This window comes from Salvelinus alpinus, chromosome 16, assembly GCF_045679555.1.
Source record: "Salvelinus alpinus chromosome 16, SLU_Salpinus.1, whole genome shotgun sequence".
NCBI classification, from domain to species: Eukaryota; Metazoa; Chordata; class Actinopteri; order Salmoniformes; family Salmonidae; genus Salvelinus; species Salvelinus alpinus.
Window position 1 is genome coordinate 23817710 of NC_092101.1, and position 23570 is coordinate 23841279.

Here is a 23570-nt window from a genome sequence, read left to right on the forward strand (position 1 = left end):
ACCAACTGATTTCTGGACTGCTGAATGTTTTTTTTCTCTCTTGCTTTGTTTGTTATTTTCCATATTGTGTCTATCTCTGATAAGCTACCCAGGAAAGGGCTGAAAATAGCCCATATTAATATATGTAGCCTTAGAAATAAGGTTAATGAAATCAATAACTTGCTAACATGAGATAACATTCATAATTAGCCATTTCTGAGAATCACTTAGATAATTCATTTGATGATACATCAGTAGCAATACAAGGATATAACATCTATTAAAGAGACAGAAATGCTTATAGGGGAGGATTTGCTGTATATATTCAGAGCCAAATCCCTGTAATGCTTAGAGAAGATCTTATGTCAACTGTTATTGAAGTGTTGTGGTTGCAGCTTCACTTGGTACATCTAAAGCCTTTTCTTTTGGGGTGTAGCTATAGCCCACCAACTGCTAACAGTCAGTATCTAAATAATATGTGTGAAATGCTTGATAGTGTATGTGATGTAAACAGAGGTCAACGTTCTTGGGGATCTGAATATTGACTGGTTTTCATCAAGCTGTCCGCTCAAGAGGAAGCTTCTTACTGTAACCAGTGCCTGTAATCTAGTTCAGGTTATTAATCAACCTACCAGGGTGTTTACAAACACTACAGGGACAAGATCATCCACATGTATTGATCACATTTTTACTAATGCTGTAGAACTTTGTTCTGAAGCTGTATCCGTACCCATTGGATGCAGTGATCACAATATAGTGGCTGTTACCAGGAAAGCCAAAGTTCCAACAGCTGGGCCTAAAATAATGTATAAGAGATCATACAAAAGATTTTGCTGTGACTCTTACGTGGATGATGTCAAAAATATTTGTTGATCTGATGTGATTAATGCGGAGCATCCAGACGCTGCACTTTATGAATTTATGAAATTGCTTCTTCCAATTATTGATAAACATGCACCTGTTAAGAAACTGACTGCTAGAACTGTTAAGGCTCCATGGATTGATGAGGAACTGAAAAACAGTATGGTTGAAAGAGATGGGACAAAAGGAGTGGCAAATAAGTCTGGCTGCACATCTGACTGGCTTACTTACTGCAAATTGAGAAATTATGTGACTAAACTCAACAAAAGAAGAAAACACTGTATTATGAAGCCAAGATCAGTAATGTAAAGAATGATGGAAAAAAACTTTGGAGTACTTTAAATGAAATTATTGGCAGAAAGACAAATTCAACTCCATCTTTCATCAAATCAGATGGCTTATTCATCACAAAACCATTTGATGTTGCCAATTACTTTAATGATTATTTAATTGGCAAAGTGGGCAAACTTAGGCAGGAAATTCCAACAACAAAATGTGAGCAATTGTATTCATGCATAAAAAAACTAATAATGAAAGAAAAGCATTGCAAGCTTGAATTTTGTAAAGTTAGTGTGGGAGAGGTGGAAAAATTATTGTTATCGATCAATAATGAAAAACCTCTTGGCATTGACAACTTAGATGGAAAGCTACTGAGGATGGTAGCTGACTCTATGGCCACTCCTATCTGTCATATATTTAATCTGAGTCTAGAGGAAGGTGTTTGTCCTCAGGCCTGGAGTGAAGCCAAAGTAATTTCGCTACCCAAGAGTGGTAAAGCAGCCTTTACTGGTTCAAACAGCAGACCTATCAGCTTGCTGACAGCTCTTAGCAAACTGTTGAAAAAAATGGTGTTTGACCATGTGTTATGGCTTTTAAACCTCTGCCATATCATGGATTCAGAGCTATCTATATAATATAACTTTTCTTTAATGGAAGCTTCTCTAATGTCAGGCATGTAAAGTGTGGTTTACCGCAGGGCAGCTCTCTAGGCCCTCTACTCTTTCTATTTTTACCAATGACCTGCCACTGGCATTAAACAAAGCATGTGTGTCCATGTACGCTGATGATTCAACCATATACACATCAGCAACCACAGCTAATGAAGTCACTGAAAACCTTAACAAAGAGTTGTATTCTGTTTTGGAATGGGTAGCCAGTAATAAACTGGTCCTGAACATCTCTAAAACTAAGAGCATTGTATTTGGTACAAATCATTCCTTAAGTTCTTGACCTCAGCTGAATCTGGTAATGAATGGTGTGGCTGTTGAACAAGTTGAGGAGAAGAAATTACTTGGCGTTACCTTAGATTGTAAACTGTCATGGTCAAAACATATAGATTAAATCGTTGTAAAGACGGGGAGAGGTCTGTCCGTAATAAAGAGATGCTCTGCTTTTTTGACACCACACTCCAGAAATGAAGTTCTGCAGGCTCTAGTTTGTCTAATCTTGATTATTGTCCAGTCGTGTGGTCCAGTGCTGCAAGGAAAGACCTAGTTAAGTTGCAGCTGGCCCAGAACAGAGCAGCAAGTTTTGCTCTTCATTGTAATCAGAGGACTGATATAAATACTATGCATGCCAGTCTCTCTTGGCTAAGAGTTGAGGAGAGACTGACTGCATCACTTCTTTTTATAAGAAACATTAATGTGTTGAAAATCCCAAATCATTTGCAAAGTCAACGTACACACACCTCTGACACACACACTTATCCCACCAGACATGGCACCAGGGGTCTTTTCACAGTCCCCAAATCCAGAACAAATTCAAGAAAGCGTACAATATTATATAGAACCCTTATTCCATGGAACTTCTTTCCATCTCATATTGCTCAAATAAACAGCAAACCTGGTTTCAAAAAATAGATAAAGCAACACCTCACGGCACAACGCCACTCCCCTATTTGACCTAGATACTGTGTGTATGCTTTGATATGTAGGCTACGTGTGCCTTTAATTTTTTTATGTAGTTCTGTCCTTGAGCTGTTCTTGTCCATTAATGTTCTGTATTATGTCATTCTGTATTATGTTTCATGTTTTGTGTGGATCCCAGGAAGAGTAGTTGCTGCTTTTGCAACAGCTAATTTGGATCCTAATAAAATACTAAATACCAAATACCAGACAAACTCAATGCATTTTATGCATGCTTTGACGACAACAACAACATCGAGCCAGGTGTGAGGGCCGTCACCGACCCAGAGGATTAGGCGATCTTGCTCTTCGAGGTTAACGTGAGAAGGGTCTTTAATCAGGTCAACACCCGCAAGGCTGCGGGCCCCAACGGTATTCCAGGGCACATATTCAGAGCATGAGCAGAACAGCTGGCAGGCATATTCACAGTAATTTTCAACCTCTCCTCTACCCATTCTGTAATCCCCACGTTTTGAGATGACCACAATCATTCCTGTTCCTAAGAACTCTAAGGCTTCATGCCACAATGACTACCGCACTGTAGCACTCACTTCTATAATCACAAAGTGCTTTGAGAGGCTACAGTAGTTATGGCACACATTAACTCCTCCATTCCAGCCACCCTAGACCCACTCCAATTTGCATACCGCCCCAACAGATCCATAGACGATTCAATCTTAACTGCTCTCAACACTGCCCTCTCCCACCTAGATAAGAGGAATACCTATGTGAGAATGCTGTTAATTGACTACAGCCCAGCGTTCATCACCATTGTCCCCTCCAGGCTCAGCACCAAGCTTAGGACTCTGGGTCTGAACATCTCCCTCTGCAGCTGGATCCTGGACTTCCTGACGGGGCGACCCCAGGTGGTGAGGGTAGGCAACATCACCTCCGCCACGCTAACCCTTAACACAAGGGCCTACAGGGGTATGTGCCTAGTCCCCTCCTGTACTACCTGTTCACCCAGGACTGTGTGGCCACGCATGACTCCAACATCATTATCAACTTCGCTGACGACACGACGATGGTAGGCCTGATCACCGGCGACGATGAGTCAGCCTACAGGGAGGAGGTCAGTGACCTGATAGTGTGATGACGGAGCAACAATCTCTCCCTCAACGTCAACAAGACCAAGGAGCTGATCGTGGACTATAGGAAACGGGGTGGGGGGGGCTCATCCACATCGACGTGGGTGGCAGTGGAGCAGGTAGACAGCTTCAAGTTTCTCTGTGTCCAAATCACTAAAGACTTCAAATTGTCCAAACACACAGACACGGTTGTGAAGAAGGCATGACAGTGCCTCTTCTCCCTCAGGAGGTTGAAAAAGTTTGGCATGGGCCCTTGGCTGGCTGCATCACTGCTTGGTATGGCAATACCACCACCCTCAATCGCATGGACCTACAGGTGGTTGTGCGGACAGCCAAGTACATCACTGGGACCAACCTTCCTGCCATCAAGGACCTCTATATCAGGCGGTGTGAAAAAAAGGCCCGTAAAATCGTCAGACTCCAACCACCCAAGCCATAGACTATTTTCTCTGCTGCCGCACGGCAAGAGGTACCGGTGCATCAAGTCTGACACCAACAGGATCTTCAACAGCTTCTATCCCCAAGCAATATGACTGATAAATAGCTAACAAAATAGCTACATGGACTATCTGAGTGTACCTTGTATCTTTATTGACCTTTTATTTCAATATTTGCACTGTCTCTATGCACACTCACAGGGCCCTACACACACACACACACACACACACACACACACACACACACACACACACACACACACACACACACACACACACACACACACACACACACACACACACACACACACACACACACACACACACACACACACACACACACACAGTCACTCCAACACACACACAAACACTCACTCCATCATTTGCTCACTCACACATAATATGCAGATACATTTATACTGACTCTACACACCCGCACACCCACTCACATACAACCTGCTGCTACTCTGTTTATCTTATATCCTGTTTCCAAGTCCTCTTATCCCTATACTGTACATATCCACCTCCATAACTCCAGTATTCCTGCACCAGCTCTCAACCAGCTTCATGAGGAAGTCACCAGGAATGCATTTCAAATAACAGGTTAAAAGTCCTTCTGAATGCGTTTCAGCCAATCAGTTGTGTTGTGACAAGGTAGGGGTGGTATACACTATCATCAGAAGATAGCCCTAAAAGACCAAGTCCATATCATGGCAAGAACAGCTCAAATAAGCAAAGAGAAACGACAATCCATCATTACTTTAAGACATGAAGGTCAGCCAATCTGGAAATTTTCTAAAACGTTGGAAGTTTCTTCAAGTGTTGTCGCAAAAACCATCAAGCGCTATGATGAAACTGGCTCTCACGATGACCACCACAGGAAAGAAAGACCCAGAGTTACCTCTGCTGCAGAGGATATGTTCATTAGAGTTACCATCCTCAGAAATTGCAGCCCAAATAAATGCTTCACAGAGTTCAAGTAACAGACACATCTCGACATCAACTGTTCAGAGGAGACTGCATGAATCAGGCCTTCATGGTCGAATTGCTGCAAAGAAACTACTACTAAAGGACACCAATAAGAAGAATAGACTTGCTTGGGCCAAGAAACACGAACAATGGACATTAGACCGGTGTAAATCTGTCCTTTGGTCTGATGAGTCTAAATTTGCGATTTTTGTTTAGGTGAGAGTAGGTTAACATGTGTGGTTCTCACCGTGAGGCATGGAGGAGCAGGTGTGATGGTGTGGGGGTGCTTTGCTGGTAACACTGTCAGTGATTTATTTAGAATTCAAGGCACACTTAACCAGCATGGCTACCACAGCATTCTGCAGTGATACGCCATCCCATCTGGTTTCCGCTTGGTGGGACTATCATTTGTTTTTCAACAGGACAATGACCCAACACACCTCCAGGTGTTTGGAAATGATTCAGACAATTACATTGATAGAAACCACAATCTATCTTCAATATTAAAGCTGATCTACCCTCTAAAAAAACAAAAACAATAAACAAATCAGATCAGCTCCTATGCCAATAATTGGGCAAAAGATCATAATTGGGCTATCTGTGTAAACGCAGCCTAAATGGTGTGTTTGTTTATCGTTGTGCAATGCTTCAATCATTTCTCAGGTATGGTGTGTAATCAATTGTGTTCACAATCACAGAACAGGGAAGCTACTATTTGTTGTATCTTGCAACAAATATCCGATAGCTTTAGTAATGACAGGTAAAAACAGCTAGCTAGGGTTTGGAGAGGTATATCAAAGAAATATATTACCAGGTCAAATAATAGGCTTATTTTTCCCTCATCTATGGCAGAAGCAGGTGTGACTCACATTGTAGAGCACGGTGGTCCAGCCCTCCATGGTGATGCACTGGAAGACGGTGAGCACAGCAAACAAGATGTTATCAAACTGGGTGATGCCATCGTTGGGGCCGATCCAGGTTTCACTGCAGGCGTACTTGTCAGGGCACTTCCTCACCCCACACGGGAACTCTGACTCAGACTTGTCCACCGTCTCATTCTCTGACAGAGGGACAAGAGAGAATAAAGTTCTTCAACTTGTTCTTATTATCCAGAGTCAGAGTCCACTAAAGGATGTGTAGGCTAGGCTAAAGATTTAAAAAACGATGCAATACTGAAATCAATCTAACTAAACATGTTTTTCCCATGAGAGATACGATGACTTCAGAGAAATGTCTCAATTCTGAGAAATGACTTGCATCTACTGGAGATACATGAATAAGTAGCACAATATGATGATTATAATGTAATGCAGGACTCGATCAATGAAGTGAGCAGCAGCAGCTCTCTGTGTGAAAGTCCTTTCCTGAACCCTTGTGAAAGATGACACTAATAATATGCTATTTGATTTGTGCAATGTGTGATTATAATAAATAATCTCTCTAAAGCCAATAGGGGGTAAATAAGGTTAACTCAAACAGTGTGTTCCCCACATAACCTTTATGATGACATCATCTTAAAAATTACAGTATGTTGTTTGATACAATTGGGTACTGTATTAAATCTGATATATTTTAAATGTAGTAAAGGAATGCTAGAATATATGATATATATGTAACGGCGTTCCTCCTCCTCTTCATCCGAAGAGGAGGAGCAGGGATTGAACCAAAATGCAGCGTCTTGATATGACATTATTTATTAAAGAAAACACGAAAACACGAACTTCACTTGAAACTAACAAAACAACAAACGGAGTAGACAGACCTGGACGACGAACTTACATGAAACACGAAGAACTCACGAACAGGAAAATGACTACACAAAATGACGAACGACCGAAACAGTCCGGTATGGTGCAACATAGACACAGACACAGGAGACAACCACCCACGACAAACAAAGTGAAACCACCTACCTTAATATGATTCTCAATCAGAGGAGATGAAAACCACCTGCCTCTAATTGAGAACCATATCAGGTACCCAAAACCAACATAGAAACAGAAAACATAGACTTCCCACCCAAACTCACGTCCTGACCAACTAACACATACAAAAACTAACAGAAAACAGGTCAGGAACGTGACAATATAACTCTTTACTGTATTAAACCACTGAGACAGCCTGTAGGGTGTTCACCCATAAAATGATTAATTCCTTCAAGGTTTATACAAATATTTATACAAATATGTAGCATGTTTATGTAGCATGTGAATGGAAGGTCATCACAGGCATGATCAAATAAGTCGTCACTGTTCAATAAAACCCTGTGGTGCTGCTCTGCGGCAGAACAGCGCTAACTTCCAACATCAACTAACAAGCTAACTAGTGGCTGCAGTTTCGTGAGTGAAACATGGGCTTTTTCTAAATTAAATCCGCTCAATATATAACTAAATAGAGACTAAATATATATATCGCCAATATAGGCAATAAAAAAGGCAATAAAAGTCAAGGATCTGGAGATGAAAATGACAAAGGTATCAAGTTGATTTTGATTGGTCCAACCAGCGGAAACACCTCCAAATTGTACAACATCACAACATTAAATATGGAAGCGGCGCAGTCTAAACGAGCAATGGTCACAGCAAATGAACGCTCTTATTTCATCAACACTGTCAAGTACTAGTCTATTAAGGTTATAATATTGTAGAAAACAATCTAATGATGTATTCTATGTAATTTATAATGACATAGGGCAAAGACAACTACGTTTTGACATTAATTTCATAGCACCCTCTTGAATTGCCAGATTTTCTTCCACATTGTACAGCAGTGAGTGAACACCCTACAGTCTGTCAATGGCAGACCAAGGAACATTTTTATAACCAAGTCAAGCTGTGAGTGATATTGAACCCTCAACAAAAGATAAGCTGAAGGTAAGGATAACTTTTTTGAAAAGGAAAGATAATTTCATCATCATCACTTGCTGTGTAGGCGCAGTATAACCTTGCTGATAAATGATCAGCTTGAAGGATGTTTACGATAACTTACCCTAAATGTTTACATGTAACAGAGCTAAGGATCACAGCACGATACTAACGCATTGTTTAAAAAAATAGTATGTAGCTAGGTGTTCAATGCAAGCATAGGCTATAAGCAGAGTACAGGTATAAATATCCTGAATACAACAGATTCAATCTCATAAAGGGACACCAACTGCTACAGAACCAAACTGAACTGATATGCAGAGCAGTGTGCGTCCTGGATGAATGTAGACTTGATGGCATCTCTCTAAGGCTTAGAGCTCAAAGTGCCCTTTCTCTGTCTGGGTGAGTCCCAAATGGTACTCTATAGCCCATATATTCCCTGGTCAAACGTAGTGCACTACAAAAGGAATACAGTGGTTATTTGGGATGCATATTCTGTCTTACCCAGGATATTTGGCATGGGCAGACAGGTGTTGTGGAGCTTTCCGCTGTAGAACTCCAGGCCGATGATGGCAAACATGAGAATGGCGAAGAAGAGCAGCAGGCCGATCTGGAGCAGCGGGACCATGGCTTTCATGATGGACTTCAGGACTATCTGCAGGCCTGGTCACACACAGAAAGATAGAGAAAGAGACAACTGTCATGTGTTATAAGTGCCAACAATGAGTAACAGCACAAAACATTTATAAATGGTAAGTGTGGGAACCACTTCAAGCAGATACTGTCAGCACTCTCACTTTGGCTAACACAACAGTCCCCCTAAGACATCGTTGCCTTTTGGGAGTGGGACACTACTGCATCTGCTAGTTGTCAGTCTGACTCATATGTGTTCTGCCAACAAAATAACTCATTAGGACTAACTTTACGGACTCCAAATTGAGGTTAGACAGGGGTCCAGAAAACACCAGTAGAACCAGTGCAGATACCTATATGTGTACTGTATAGGTCAGTGGAGGTTGGTGGGGAGAGCTATAGGAGGATGGGCTCATTGCTATGGCTGGAATGGAATATATGGAACGGTATCAAACACATCAAACAAATATGGAAACCACATGTTTGACTCAATACATTTATTTCATTCCAGCCATTATAATGAGCCTGTCCTCCTATAGCTCTTTCCACCAGCCTCCACTGGTATAGATTTAGATAGGCAGAGCAGATCCATGGACACCCAGTACATCTGGTGGTGTAAGCTACTCACTGGGGATTCCAGAGACCAGTTTGAGGGGTCTGAGCACGCGTACGGCCCGCAGGGTCCGCAGGTCCACTGGGATGTTCATGTGAGCTCCCGCTGTGGCCAGAATCCTGCATACACCCACACAACACACACACACACACAACACACGGATTATTATTAAATCATTTATACACCGTTAATATTCCATTAATATTTCAAAGAGGGGTCTGAATGTAATGTCAAACATGATCTGAATCAGGCATTGTGTGATACATTTCTTTGTGCAGGTCCAGGACCGGTCTTGACTGAACCTATACCACACTTGGGGGAGAGGGTAATGTATTGGCACTGGTGCCCCCAAATAAAGTACTTGTTGGCGGTGTATTCATCACATCAGCTTCCCAGGAAAACATGACACTTCTTCATTACACAGTCTGATTAGCTCTAATTAAACTATGTACCTACGCAATTAGAACCGTGTGTCCCCTTCAAGCTATTAGAACAAAATTGTCTCAAAACAACACGACACAGTCGATCAGGGCTGTTATCTTTCACAGCTTCAAATTGGTCTACACTTAAGACTATTCGTGGCTATTACTCATGGATAATACTAGAATCTTAGAGAATTCCTGATTTTAAACAATAAAATAGCATTGGTCAAGACTCAACACACATGATTGACAGATCAGTATTGCAGTGAAATGGTCCATTAATGTAATTCTGCTCCTACTCTGTTTAGCTAACATTCAGCAGCTATCCTAGCACTTCATCTCTGGGTCTTATCATCTGAGTCATCTGTCACATGTGTGCAGCTAACCACATTAGTTATGTTTTCCCATCAGACTGGAGTAAAATGAGACCAGCCATTATAGATGTGTCCCACTCAGAAGGTTCAGGAGGAGCAGGGAGGGGAAGGGGGTACTATTGTTCAAGCAATCTGGTTTCACTGGTTCTTGTTTGTGAAAGGCACACACGTGTGCATGCACGCAGACACAAATAATAGGGAGTGTGAGGGTCTACAACAGGCAGTGAATGCCTGAAAACAAGTCTTCTTTTTGGCTGCACTGCGTAGGAGGAAGGCACTGACAAATTCTATTAAGGAAATGAAGGCTGCAGCTCTATCAAGGCAATGCACATTCCGGCTAGTATGCTGTAAACTGTTAAATAGATACATATATTATTGAATCGTATTCTTGCTGTGGCTTACATACTAAAACACTGAATGAAAACAAGATCACCGAGTTTCAATACTTTAAGCAGTGGGCATAGAGTTTCAGCCCCCTGGATAAAATGGTGCAGTCCACAGACTGAGTAAGGACCCATCAGCAGCTACCTGGAGCACATGTGAAGCAGCTCATTATAAAATGCAAATGCTGTCCTTTCTCTGATGTGCCTCTTAATAGGAGGGTACACATTGGAGATACAGCACAGCAGGTAGAAGAGAGATATGGAAGGGAGGCCTATGTGTTTACTGTGTACTCCCAAGCCTGGCCCCTGGTCCTTTTCTCCTCCATTACTCCTTCCCTCCTCTCCTTCACGTGTTAGTAGCACTAGGCTGCTGTGCACACTCGGGGGGGATTCAGATCACCCTCCCCCGTTTTCTCCTCACCCCTCTCTCTCTAAATACACTTCCAGCGCGGCTCACTTTACACCATAATGGAAGTGATAGACAACCCGTGGTCACGCCTCTCACTGTTTTCTCCCTCATTAATTTCTGCCTTTCACCTCTCTCTGTCCAGATCCGACAGGACGTCAGTGTTGTGTAGTCTGGGACCTCTCTGAACACAGCAAGCAGGACTTACTGGAGAGAGATGCTAAGGGTTAGTTCCAGGAACAAATTTCAAAGTAACAACCTGAGGTCTGAATTCAGAGATACAGAGATTAAATGATGTGCGGCTGCAGGTGATGTCTTCAAACAACAAAGAAGGGGGTACTTTTTCAAAATTAGCAAATTGTTATATCCCTGTTTTGTCATTTTCTGTTAACAGAGTGTTACACATAAATAATACAGAGTACATTGAATATGGCATAGATCCAATTATAGCCTGAAGATTAGTCACATCTGGGGTGTCAGGACACTGGGGTGTCAGCCATTTTAATTAAGACTGGAGAGAGATCTTAAAATAGCACGTCCATACAGAGACAGAAATTATATTATTCCATCTAGGATGAGCTGAGAACAGACCGAGCCTCCTCCCCTTCTCCAAATCATTACCAAGTCTGGCCTGCTCTTTAGTTGTTATGGAGACTGGGGGATCTAGGAGCTAAAAATGTAATCCCCATCTATTCTGCTGATGGACTTCCTGCTCAGGCAGACACCCTTGTGATTTGTGAGGAGCCAGCCAGGTGAGCTGTACTCTGGTTTGGTCTATATTAGTGGACAGAGAGAGTGGCCACTGGGCAGACACACGTAGGCTAGGTACATGAGCTTGATGAGACAGTTACAGTACATGTGTAGCCGTTAAGTCCCATTCAACAGAAGGCATAAATTAAGTACAAAGAGAACATTACATTAGGCTTTGGTAATATACCGTTTACACCGTATACCAGGGTATTTTGAAAAACTGACGGTATGATTTTCAATACCGTTTGCTAAGCAACCGTTTTTTGTTTGTACAGACGAAACCATTCTGTCAAAAGTTGCTAACTCACGTCTAAATTCTCAAACGAAATACATACTGCAATTCCAACCACAAAACCTCTGCTTTGATTTTAAGCCTAGCTAGCAGCTAAATGTTTGTTTTTCACTTTATTCTAATTCTAATGCTATTTTTGAGGCTACACATGTTGTCATGGAAAATATGAATGATGTTTCCAACAACCAATGAGCAACTCCACCATAAATCCAGCTGCATATGGAGATTGCTGAAATGCCAGTGGCGGAAAAAGTACCCAATTGTCATACTTGAGTAAAAGTAAAGATACCTTCGTAGAAAATGACTCAAGTAAAAGTAAAAGTCACCCAGAAAAATACTACTTTAGTAAAAGTCTAACAGTATTTGGTTTTAAATATACTTAAGTATCAAAAGTAAATATAATTACAAAAATATACTTAAGTATCAAAAGTAAAAGTATAAATCATTTCAAATTGCTTATAATAAGAAAACCAAATGGCACAATTTTCTTGTTTTTTTATTTACGGATAGCTAGAGGCACACTACAACACACAGATATAATTTACAAACGAAGCATTTGTGATTAGTGAGTCCTCCAGATCAGAGACAGTAGGGATGACCAGGGATGTTCTCCTGATAAGTGAGTGAATTGGACTACTTTCCTGTCCTGCTAAGCATTGAAAATGTAACGAGTACTTTTGGGTGTCAGGGAAAATGTATAGAGTAATAAGTACATGCAATGCAGTGAAATAAAAGTAAAAGTAGTCAAAAATATAAATAGTAAAGTAAAGTACAAATACCTAAAAAAGAAAAAAAGACTTAAGTAGTACTTTAAAGTGTTTTTACTAAAGTATTTTACACCACTGCGAAACAAAGGTCTCTTTGGCAATGACATGGAGTGGCAATGAGTGGAATGTTAGCTAAAGAGACTGGTACCCAGACTAGAGACCCAGACTAGATCCCTGTTGCCTAAATTGTTTTGTGTGTCAAAAATAATATTGATAAAAAAATTATGTGTGCAAGGGGCTCTATAATAATGTATATTATTATACCGTATAATCCGCTATGATACAGAAATGGTATGACAGTATGAAAATCTGGATACCGGACAAACCTTATCTATGTGGCTGGTGCACATTCCTACAAGTTAATATTTCATTCAGCAAATACAATTTACGCAACAAAATTCAGAGGCAACAGTGTTTGTTTTTTAAGTTTTCAGCCTGGGAGCATACTCCAGCATGTTAAAAGCCTGTGAGGAGTGAAGACACTGTGGGAGGCTTCAGAAGGAATGGATGCTATCTCTTTGTGCCAGAAAGCAGAGCAGTGTGGGAGTACCTCAGCAGCACAAAGCCTGGGTAAGGACAATCCACTGTCACTGATTTTACTGCATCATGCCAGGAAACAAAAGCTGTTCACTTTTAACACCACCTGGACCCTCAGCTAAAGAATTCACACTCATTACTGATCCTATTCATCTCCATTTCTGATAATGATCCGCTGGTGTCGACAGCATGACACATTTTCAACTGTAAATCCACACACAAGAAACAACAATAATACGTCACTTGACAGTGACATACTGTAAGTCATAATACTATCAATATCATGACATGATTGACACCTGTCATTAACATTATGTGAAATGACAGACAGCTGTCATTTCTTGAGGGCAAATCTAGGTTAGGAAGTTATCTAACTGACTACTTTGATAGGGAGGACATGGAGAGTTCAGCTGCGTCATTGAAGTCTTTGCTTTTGACAGATTGCTGTAACCAAGGCCTACCTTTGTGCCTTCACCGTTTCTAGAAGACACCTTTTATGTGTTTGCCCATGATGGCGTGTCTGTGTTAAGCCTGATGGGGCCCTTTTATAGCCTGAGAGACAGACAACAAACACTGTCTGTCTCAATCAGTCACCCTGACCCTGGGCTGTTGTCATAGTAACACACTGCCCACAACAGTCACAACAGGCCTGCATCACTCCTCAGTATATATTACAATATTCAAATACAATGGTCTGTTTCTGACTCACATGGCAAGACTTTGGTGACCATGGTGATTAAATAAGGTGGTGGGGACTTTCAAAGACATAAGCCATCACCAGTAATACATATGGACCAGTAAGACACATGGCCAAATGTTAGCCAGCCCTCTGTGTATTTGCACCTATATATAACCGCTCCATAACCTGTCTACTCTACAGTACTCAGAGAGAGAGCATTGTGTTTTGATGAGGGCTCGTCTCACACCCACCCTGCTCTGTTCCTCTGTGCTCTGTGTCTTATGAATCATTCACTCACCACCAGATTTATTATTCAACTTGGCTAAAGAGAAAACACTTAGCTAATTGTCACAAGGTGTAATATAGAGAACCAGTGATAGACACCCAAGGATAGAGAGACAACAGAGAGAGACACAGAAGTGTCAATGATGACACCTCGATTTCATATGAATAACTGGAGCTTGCAGATTATTTCCAAACATTGCGCTAAGCCTTGAGCATTGATTCACTGGGGATTTCATAAGACCTCATTACCATGTACTTTATAAAGACAAAGTGCATCTAGACATCTTGTTATCTGCTTGTTCACATGTTCATCACTTAGCTTTGCGGAAAAGATTTGGCCCCTATTAAATCAAATCAAAGTTTATTTGTCACATGTGCCGAATACAACAGGTGTAGACCTTACAGTGAAATACTTACTTACAGGCCCTAATCAACAGTGCAATTTGTAAGTAAAAAAATAGGTATTAGGTGAACAATAGATAAGTAAAGAAATAAGAACTACAGTAAAAAGACAGTGAAAAATAACAGTAGCGAGGCTATATACAGGCACCACCAGTTAGTTGGGCAAATTGAGGTAGTATGTACATGTAGGTAACGGATAAAGTGACTATGCATATATGATAAACAGAGAGTAGCAGTAGCGTAAAAGAGGTGTTGGCGGGTGGTGGGTGGCGGGACACATGCAGATTGTCTGGGTAGCCAATGTGTGGGGGCACCGGTTAGTCGGGCTAATTGATGTAGTATGTACATGAATGTATAGTATAGTATAGTATAGTATAGTATAGTGACTATGCATATATGATAAACAAAGAGCAGCAGCAGTGTAAAAGAGGGGTTGGGGTGGACACACAATGCAAAGAGTCTGGGTAGCCATTTGATTACCGGTTCAGGAGTCTTATGGCTTAGGGGTAAAAGCTGTTGAGAAGCCTTTCGGTCCTAGACTTGGCGCTCCGGTACAGCTTGCCATGCGGTAGTAGAGAGAACAGTCTATGACTGGGGTGACTGGGGTCTTTGACAATTTTTAGGGCCTTCCTCTGACACTGCCTGGTGTAGAGGTGCTGAATGGCAGGCAGCTTAACCCCAGTGATGTACCCGGCCGTACGCACTACCCTCTGTAGTGCCTTGCGGTCGGAGGCCGAGCAGTTGCCGTACCAGGCAGTGATGCAACCAGTCAGGATGCTCTCGATGTTGCAGCTGTAGAACCTTTTGAGGATCTGATTACCCATGCCAAATCTTTTTAGTTTCCTGAGGGGGAATAGGCTTTGTCGTGCCCTCTTCACGACTGTCTTGGTGTGTTTGGACCATTCTAGTTTGTTGGTGATGTGGACACCAAGGAACTTGAATCTCTCAACCTGCTCCACTACAGCCTCGTCGATGAGAATGGGGGCGTGCTCGGTCCTCCTTTTCCTGTAGTCCACAAACATCTCCTTTGTCTTAGTTACGTTGAGGGATAGGTTGTTATTCTGGCACCACCCGGCCAGGTCTCTGACCTCCTCCCTATAGGCTGTCACGTCGTTGTCAGTGATCAGGCCTACCACTGTTGTGTCATCTGCAAACTTAATGACTGAAGGTTACCTGTTATAACACAAAATAACATGCCATTTTGTTCTACTTTACTTTATTTGATAGTATAATATTTTTAACAACTGATAAACTACATGACCAAAAGTATGTGGACACCTGCTCGTCAAACATCTCATTCCAAAATCATGTGCATTAATATGAAGTTGGTCCCCCGACTCTCCCCTTTGCTGTTATAACAGCCTCCATTCCTCTGGGAAAGCTTTCCACTAGATGTTGGAATATTGCGGCGGGGACTTGCTACCATTCAGCCACAAGAGCATTAGTGAGGTTGGGCACTGATGTTGGGCGATTAGGCCTGGCTCGCAGTCGGCATTTCAATTCATCCCAAAGGTGTTCGATGGGGTTGAGGTCAGGGCTCTGTGCAGGGCAGTCAAGGTCTTCCACACCGATCTCGACAAACTTCTGTATGGACCACGCTTTGTGCACAGGGGCATTGTCATGCTGAAACAGAAAAGGTCCTTTCCCAAACTGTTGCCACAAAGTTGGAATCACAAAATCATCTAGAATTTCATTGTATGCTGTAGTGTTAAGATTTCCCTTCACTGGAACTAAGGGGCTGAGCCCGAACCATGATAAACAGCCCCAGACCATTATTCCTACTCCACCAAACTTTACAGTTGGCACTATGCATTGGGGCAGGTAGCATTCTCCTGGCATCCGCCAAACCAAGATTTGTCCTGTTGGACTGCCAGATTGTGAGGCGTGATTCATCACTCCAGAGAACTCGTTTCTACTCCTCTAGAGTCCAATGGCGGCGAGCTTTACACCAGCGGACGCTTGCCATTGCGCATGGTGATCTTTGGCTGACGTAGCTCCCAGAGGCAGTTTGGAACTCAGTAGTGAGTGCTAAGCGCTTCTGCACTCGGTGGTCCCGTTCTGTGAGCTTGTGTGGCCTACCACTTCACGGCTGAGCCGTTGTTGCTCCTAGACGATTTGACCGGGCAGCTCTAGTAGGGCAGACAGTTGACGAACTGACTTGATGGAAAGGAGGCATCCTATGACGGTGCCACGTTCAAAGTCACTGAGCTCTTCAGTAAGGCCATTCAACTGTCAATGTTTGTCTATGGTGATTGCATGGCTGTGTTCTGGATTGTATACACCTGTCAGAAATGGGTGTGGCTGAAATAGCCGCATCCACTAATTTGAAGGGGTGTGCACATACTTTTGTAGATATAGTGTATTTATTACTGCATTGTTGGGAAAGAACTTGCAAGAAAGGCATTTCACCCTACTTGTGCACATGACAATAAAAATTGAAACTGAAACATAATATGCTAAATTCATTCTGTTGCTCTATGTGTTTATAGTATACCAGAGAACCTTGACACATGACCGTTTCTAAGCAAAATACTGTATTTGGAAGAGCATTCTCTCGCTGGCAGCCATCTGCTGTGAAAAATAGCTTATGTTACACCAGGATGCCAGGATGAAATCATGTTTTCTCAAAAATTGTACTCTCAGGCATCTGACATCAATGGTTACTGTATCACCTAGTAGCCTACAATACTAAACTGAAAGTCTCTACTATATTACACTCCATATTGACCCAGCAGGGTGAGTTAATGCCTTGTCTCTTCCTCCATTACATAACTACCACATGCAGGCATCAAAGAGCCTTTTATTTCATTCATAATCTCTGTATCTCCATGCATCCCAGGCATGCCCGTGCCCAGCCTCACCCCTGTATCCTTTGCTTGAATCTCCCATTGGACCAGAGGGCCTGAGCTAACTGTATACTACAACTACAGCCCCTAAAGCCACTACATTAAAAACAAAAGTTGAAGCTAAGTTCAGTAGTTTTTTTGCAATGACCCAGCCGGTGGGCACTTTTTATGTGTGTGGGAACTGGATCCACACCCAGGGATACCAGCCCTTTCAGACAGTCCAGGAGTGGGCAGCTATCAAAGGCCGTGTGTGTAGCAGGAGGAAGCCTGTACCTCCCTGTGCTAAGGAAGGCCCATTTGATTTCAGTGTCCCCAAACCAAACACTTTGGTCAAACACAGTCAAACACCCTAACCATATCTAAGGTATCCTGTAGAACATGGATATCAATACAGCCAATAATGAAAAAATGTACTCTTTGTAGAGAGGAGTTAGAAAAGGCATCCTACAGAAGTGAAAAAGCAATTTCACCTAAATGGGCCATTTGAAGCTCCCTGAGGACAATTTCAGCAAATACCTTGTGTCCCAGTGAAACAATGTGACTCCAAAACAATTACAAAACACATTTCTACAGGAAAAGGGAGAATGGTGAGTTACCTTAACATTGCTTAACCCACACCACAGGGAATAAAACCACAGGTTGATAATTTGTGCTGCTATAGATATTAATTCTCCTTGGCAGATGCCAGGTGTCTTTGTTTGTCTGATCAAGAGGTAAATATAAAGACAAACAGTAGAAGAACTATACAGTAGAGCCATCTGCCTTCTTTACAGCAGGATACAAATGTAATAACCCACATAGAAAACATATATTCCATGTCTTGTAGGCTTTGGTTGGAAATTAAATCCTCAAATTCATATACCAACCAAAGCCCAAAGGGTGTTAACATTGCAGAAGTTAACACTGCATGATTCCAGTATTGCCACTTGAAAGCACAGGCTATATTTAAGCAATACGGCCCAAGGGGTTGTGATATATGGTCAAGTTGCGTTGTGCCTGAGAACAACCCTTAGCCCTGGTTGTAACGTGTACACTAATAATCAGGAAGCAAGTACAGGGAGTGAATTTAATAAATAAACGAACATGGAACAAAACAAGAAACACAAGTAGCGTACAGACACAAAACATATAAACAGAAACAATAACACCTGAGGAAAGAACCTGTCACGCCCTGGCCATAGAGAGGCTTTTATTCTCTATTTTGGTTAGGCCAGAGTGTGACTAGGGTGGGCATTCTAGTTTCTTTATTTCTATGTATTCTGTTTCTATGTTTTGCCCGGGTATGGTTCTCAATCAGGGACAGCTGTCTATCGTTGTCTCTGATTGGGAATCATACTTAGGCAGCCTGTTTTGCCACCTTAGTTGTGGGTAGTTGTCTTCGTTAATGTATGTATAGCCTTACGGAGCTTCACGTTCGTTTTTTTTTTGTTTATTGTTTTGTTGGCGACGTTTAAAAAAAGGAAAATGTACGCTCCCCACGCTGCACCTTGGTCCGGTCATTTCCACCCTGACGACGTTCGTGACGGAACCAAAGGGAGTGACAGTTATAGGGGAGGTAATCAGGAAGGTGATGTAGTCCAGGTGAGTCTCATGAAGCGCAGGTGCGCGTAACGATGGTGACAGGTGTGCGTAATGATGAGAAAACTAGCGACAACAGGCGCCAGAGAGGAGGAGCGGGAGTAGACGTGACACTGGTATATTGGCCATAAACCACAAACCCCTGAGGTGCCTTATTGCTACTACAAACTGGTTACCAACATAATTAGAACAGTAAAAATATAAAATGTGTCATACCCGTGGTATACGTTCTGATATACCACGGCTTTCAGCCAATCAGCATTCAGGGCTCGAACCACCCTTTTTATAATAGCCTATAAGTCCTCTGAGAGTTACAACATGGCTGGATATTTTTTTGTACTATACGTTGACCACTGAGACCAGATGGGAAACAGAAAGGTTGATCAAATTCAATATACTGGTCATTTCTATTATAGTTCAGGGTACTACATCCTTTAGAGGGGACCATAGAAACACTGAGCAAAGACAAGAGGAGGATAATTCAGTTCTGTATGTGGTTAATCTGCCTTCACCTTTCTCTCTGAGGATACAGTATAAACTGATTTAGGTCATTACCAATGCACGGTGACAAAGAGCAGAGGACAGAAACGGGGACCTTTAACATTCAGATCATTTTCAAATATCTGTAAGGGGGCTTGTTTGTATCATGCTGTGATATAGAGAAGCAGTACAGAGAACCAGCCCCTTTCTTCCTAGAGAAGTAAATGTTCTCTCCATCTTACAAAACTTGAATAATGCCTCAAGTCTGTGGAAGAGGCCTATCTCTCTCACAAATATAACAAACTGTGACACTTTAACAGCAATTTACCAAACCTTTAACAAGTAATAATGTACACTACCCTAAAAATCATAACTGTTTCGTCTGATTTCAAAAGCTTTCCAGTGCGCTTGTGTAGAGAGGAGCAGATAGCTCTCTAAAATCTCTCCCTGTGTCTCTCCCACTCATCCTCTCTTTGAAGCACAGCAACAAGTGCTCACCGTGGGTACTTGACCAATCTGATTATCATTCACTAGACAAATCCTAAATAAGAGATAAAACACGTTCACTCCACTGCCTACTCTAACACAATTCATAATGTTGTTGAATGAAGTGTAAACAGTCCACACAAAAACATAAAGGGGTCAATAATACTCTTTCTGTCCAGAAATAATGATTTACTCCTTGAACCAGTTGGATGTCCCAAAGCATTATGTGAATCCTCCTAACAGAGTCTATTGACATCCTGTCCCTGGTGGTCAGACCAGACCAGAGGGACATAGTGGAGGGTCACCATGGTCACTGCTCCAGGAGACACAAACTCCCCCGCCTTGTTCATACTCATCAATGGATCACACAGCAGATGGACTCTTGAGACTGTGTGTGTGTGTGTTTGCGTGTGTGTGTGTTTGCGTGTGTGTGTGGGTATGTGTGTGTGTGCGTGCGTGTGTGTGCATGTGTGGGAGCATATGTGGGCGTGTGCGTGACAGCTGGATGGTGGAAGCCTGTGCCTGCCTCTTGGCTTGGATCAACACTGTGATCATCACCAGTCAACCCTAAAAAGGAGACAGCCAGACAGGAGGACAGAAGATGTCACAGACAAGACACGACACTGAGACAAATACTGTGACTCGGGATTGCCGGTAAAACACCCAACCTATTGACCATAGCAGCCCAAACACAGACCAACACTGTCAGGGATCCTCCCTTAGGTTCAGTAAAGCATTGCCTCTGGCCAGCCCATTCCAGAGCCACATTGTCACGGAACACCCTCTCTTACGTCAGCCCTGAGATAATAATTGTGTGTGAACAGATCAGCACCCCAATCACATGGTGAAGAGAACCAACAGACTGAATGTCTGATTAACACAGTCACTCCTTCATGGAGCTGTGACCAGACCCACGGCACACTCAAAGTACAGTCAGCCCTCATCTGTGAACTCCTCCTGCTCACTCCTAAATGTGACACTAACCACGGGCTCCCAATACTTACTCCTCTTCCCCTCATTACGGCTCTGTCAGCTCTGCCAGTGCTAGTTTCTCTGCTGATGCTGTGACAGGACGGAAACTGAGAAACTCTCCCATTAGGAGCCTATTAAAAATAGCTGCTGGGCTATAAAGCCCAGGAAGGACAATGGGCCTGCTAGCTGTGGTAGCTGTCTGTCCTGTCTGTCTGTCCTGTCTGTGTGTACGCCCCAGCACCGCCCCGCTCCGTCACATCCTTGTCTCCTCTACTCTCAGACACAGCTGTAAATCCTGCCTAGAGTCAGGGATTGAATTCCCCCACCTTTCAAAGCTCTGCCATATACATGTCTCAGTCTGCAGCACGGGTCATAAGTCAGCGCTGACACACAGCCAGATCTGGATGGAGGTGAAGCAGGTCCAAATCATTCATGTCACAATCTCCCTGAAGACAGAGGAACAAAGCACAGACTAGAGTTTAAAACAAACAAGTTAGCAGGGTTTTCTTGAGGGCTTGAAAGCAGTCCGTGACACGGTTAGCCATTGTGGCTGGGACCGTGGATTGTCCCAGGCTTGTGGCTGTCTAGATCCCTACTGTTTGTTGTTGTTTTCAATCTTCTCTGCAACCTGCCCTGTCTGGAACTGCGGGGAGTAACAGCGTAACCTACGTTGCTACCATGACAAAGACCAAAGCCGGCAGGAGCACCGTTGAGGACAGTGGTGTCTCTCTATTACAGGTGAAGGATGATTTAAACGAACAAAAATAATTATACAAGCAGTTGTTACAACAACAACAATATAGCTTCAAGTGTTTTGTCCAAATACTGGTGGAGTCAACTAATAAAAGAATGGACAACCTGACCAGAGAGGTCCAGGACCTGAAGAACAGTTTGCAGATCTCCCAGGGTCAGCTCGATGAGTTTAAACAGGAGAAGAGCAAAATGAACACAATCTGTAAATCATTGGGAGAGGACATCAGTTCTGTATGTGAATCCATGATAACAATGACAGAGAAATCAGAATATCCCGAGGGATAATCAAGGTGGAACAACATGGTTGTGGACAGATTGAGGTGGAGCGCACCCACGGAAATGGAAAACCCACCACTGGCCCAGGTGACAGGCCCAGGCCGATAGAGGTCAAGATCCTGAGGTTCAAGGACAAGGTAGCTGTTCTGGAAAGAGCCAAGAACTTGAGAGGAGCATACAGTGAGTACAGTGAGATCACTTTACTTTTTCCACATTTTGTTGATTAAATAAATTAAATAAAACATTTCCCTCTGCAATCTACACACAACATCCCATAATGAGAAAGCGAAAACAGATTTTTTTTAAATGTATGCAAATATATCACAAATAAAAAACAGAAATACCTTATTTACATAAGTATTCAGACCCTTTGCTATGAGACTCGAAATTGAGCTCAGGTGCATCCTGTTTCCATTGATCATCCTTGAGATGTTTCTACAAATTACCTGTGGTAAATTCAATTGCTTGGACATGATGGAAAGGCACACACCTTTCTATATAAGGGTTCCAAACTTCTTCCATTTAGGAATGATGGAGGCCACTGTGTTTTTTGGGGACCAATGCTGCACAAAGGTTTTGGTACCCTTCCGGGGGATCTGTGCCCCAACACAATCCTGTCTCGGAGCTGTATGGACAATTCCTTCAACCTCATGGCTTGGTTTTTGCTCTGACATGCACTGTCAACTGTGGGCCACCAAGACTCTTCCTAGAGCTGGCCGCCTGGCCAAACTGAGCCATCGGGGGAGAAGGGCGTTGGTCAAGGGGATGACCAAGAACCTGATGGTCACTCTGACTGAGCTCTAGAGTTCCTCTGTGGAGATGGGAGAACCCTCCAGAAGGACAACCATCTCTGCAGTACACCACCAATCAGGCCTTTATGGTAGAGTGGCCAGAGGGAAGTCACTCCTCAGTAAAAGGTACATGACAGCCTGCTTTGAGTTTGCCAAAAGGAACCTAAAGACTCTCAGACCATGAGAAAAAAGATTTTTTGGACTGAATGCCAAGCGTCACGTCTGGAGGAAACTTGGCACCATCCCTACGGTGAAGCATGGTAGTGGCAGCATCATGCTGTGGGGATGTTTTTCAGCGGCAGGGACTGGGAGACAGGATCGAGGTAAAGATGAACGGAGCAAATTACAGAGAGATCCATGACGAAAACCTGCTCCAGAGTGCTCAGGACCTCAGACTGGTGCGAAGGTGAACACCTTCCAATAGGACAACGACCCTAAGCACACAGCCAAGACAACGCAGGAGTGGCTTCAGGACAAGTCTCTGAATGTCCTTGAGTGGCACAGCCAGATCCCGGACATGAACCTGATTGAACATCTCTGGAGAGAGCTGTGCAGCAACACTCCCCATCCAACCTGGCAGAGCTTGAGGATCTGCTGAAAATAATAGGAGAAACTTTCCAAATACAGGCGTTCAAAGCTTGTAGCGTCATACCCAAGAAGACTCAAGGCTGTAATCGTTGCCAAAGGTGCTTCAACAAAGTACTGAGTAAAGAGTCTGAATACTTATGTAAATGTGATATTTC

At 42.8% G+C, this 23570-nt stretch overlaps 1 protein-coding gene across 1 annotated transcript in view; it reads right to left on the minus strand.

The window, feature by feature from the left end:
• The window catches only part of LOC139541167 (voltage-dependent R-type calcium channel subunit alpha-1E-like), a 143079-nt gene that overhangs the window by 88222 nt on the left and 31287 nt on the right, over positions 1–23570 (minus strand). The window contains exons 4-6 of the mRNA XM_071345499.1: positions 9364–9467; positions 8607–8765; positions 6108–6298 (exon numbers count right to left, since the gene is read on the minus strand). Coding sequence (XP_071201600.1) covers positions 6108–6298; positions 8607–8765; positions 9364–9467 — 454 coding nt within the window. The remainder of the gene's footprint in view (positions 1–6107; positions 6299–8606; positions 8766–9363; positions 9468–23570) is intronic.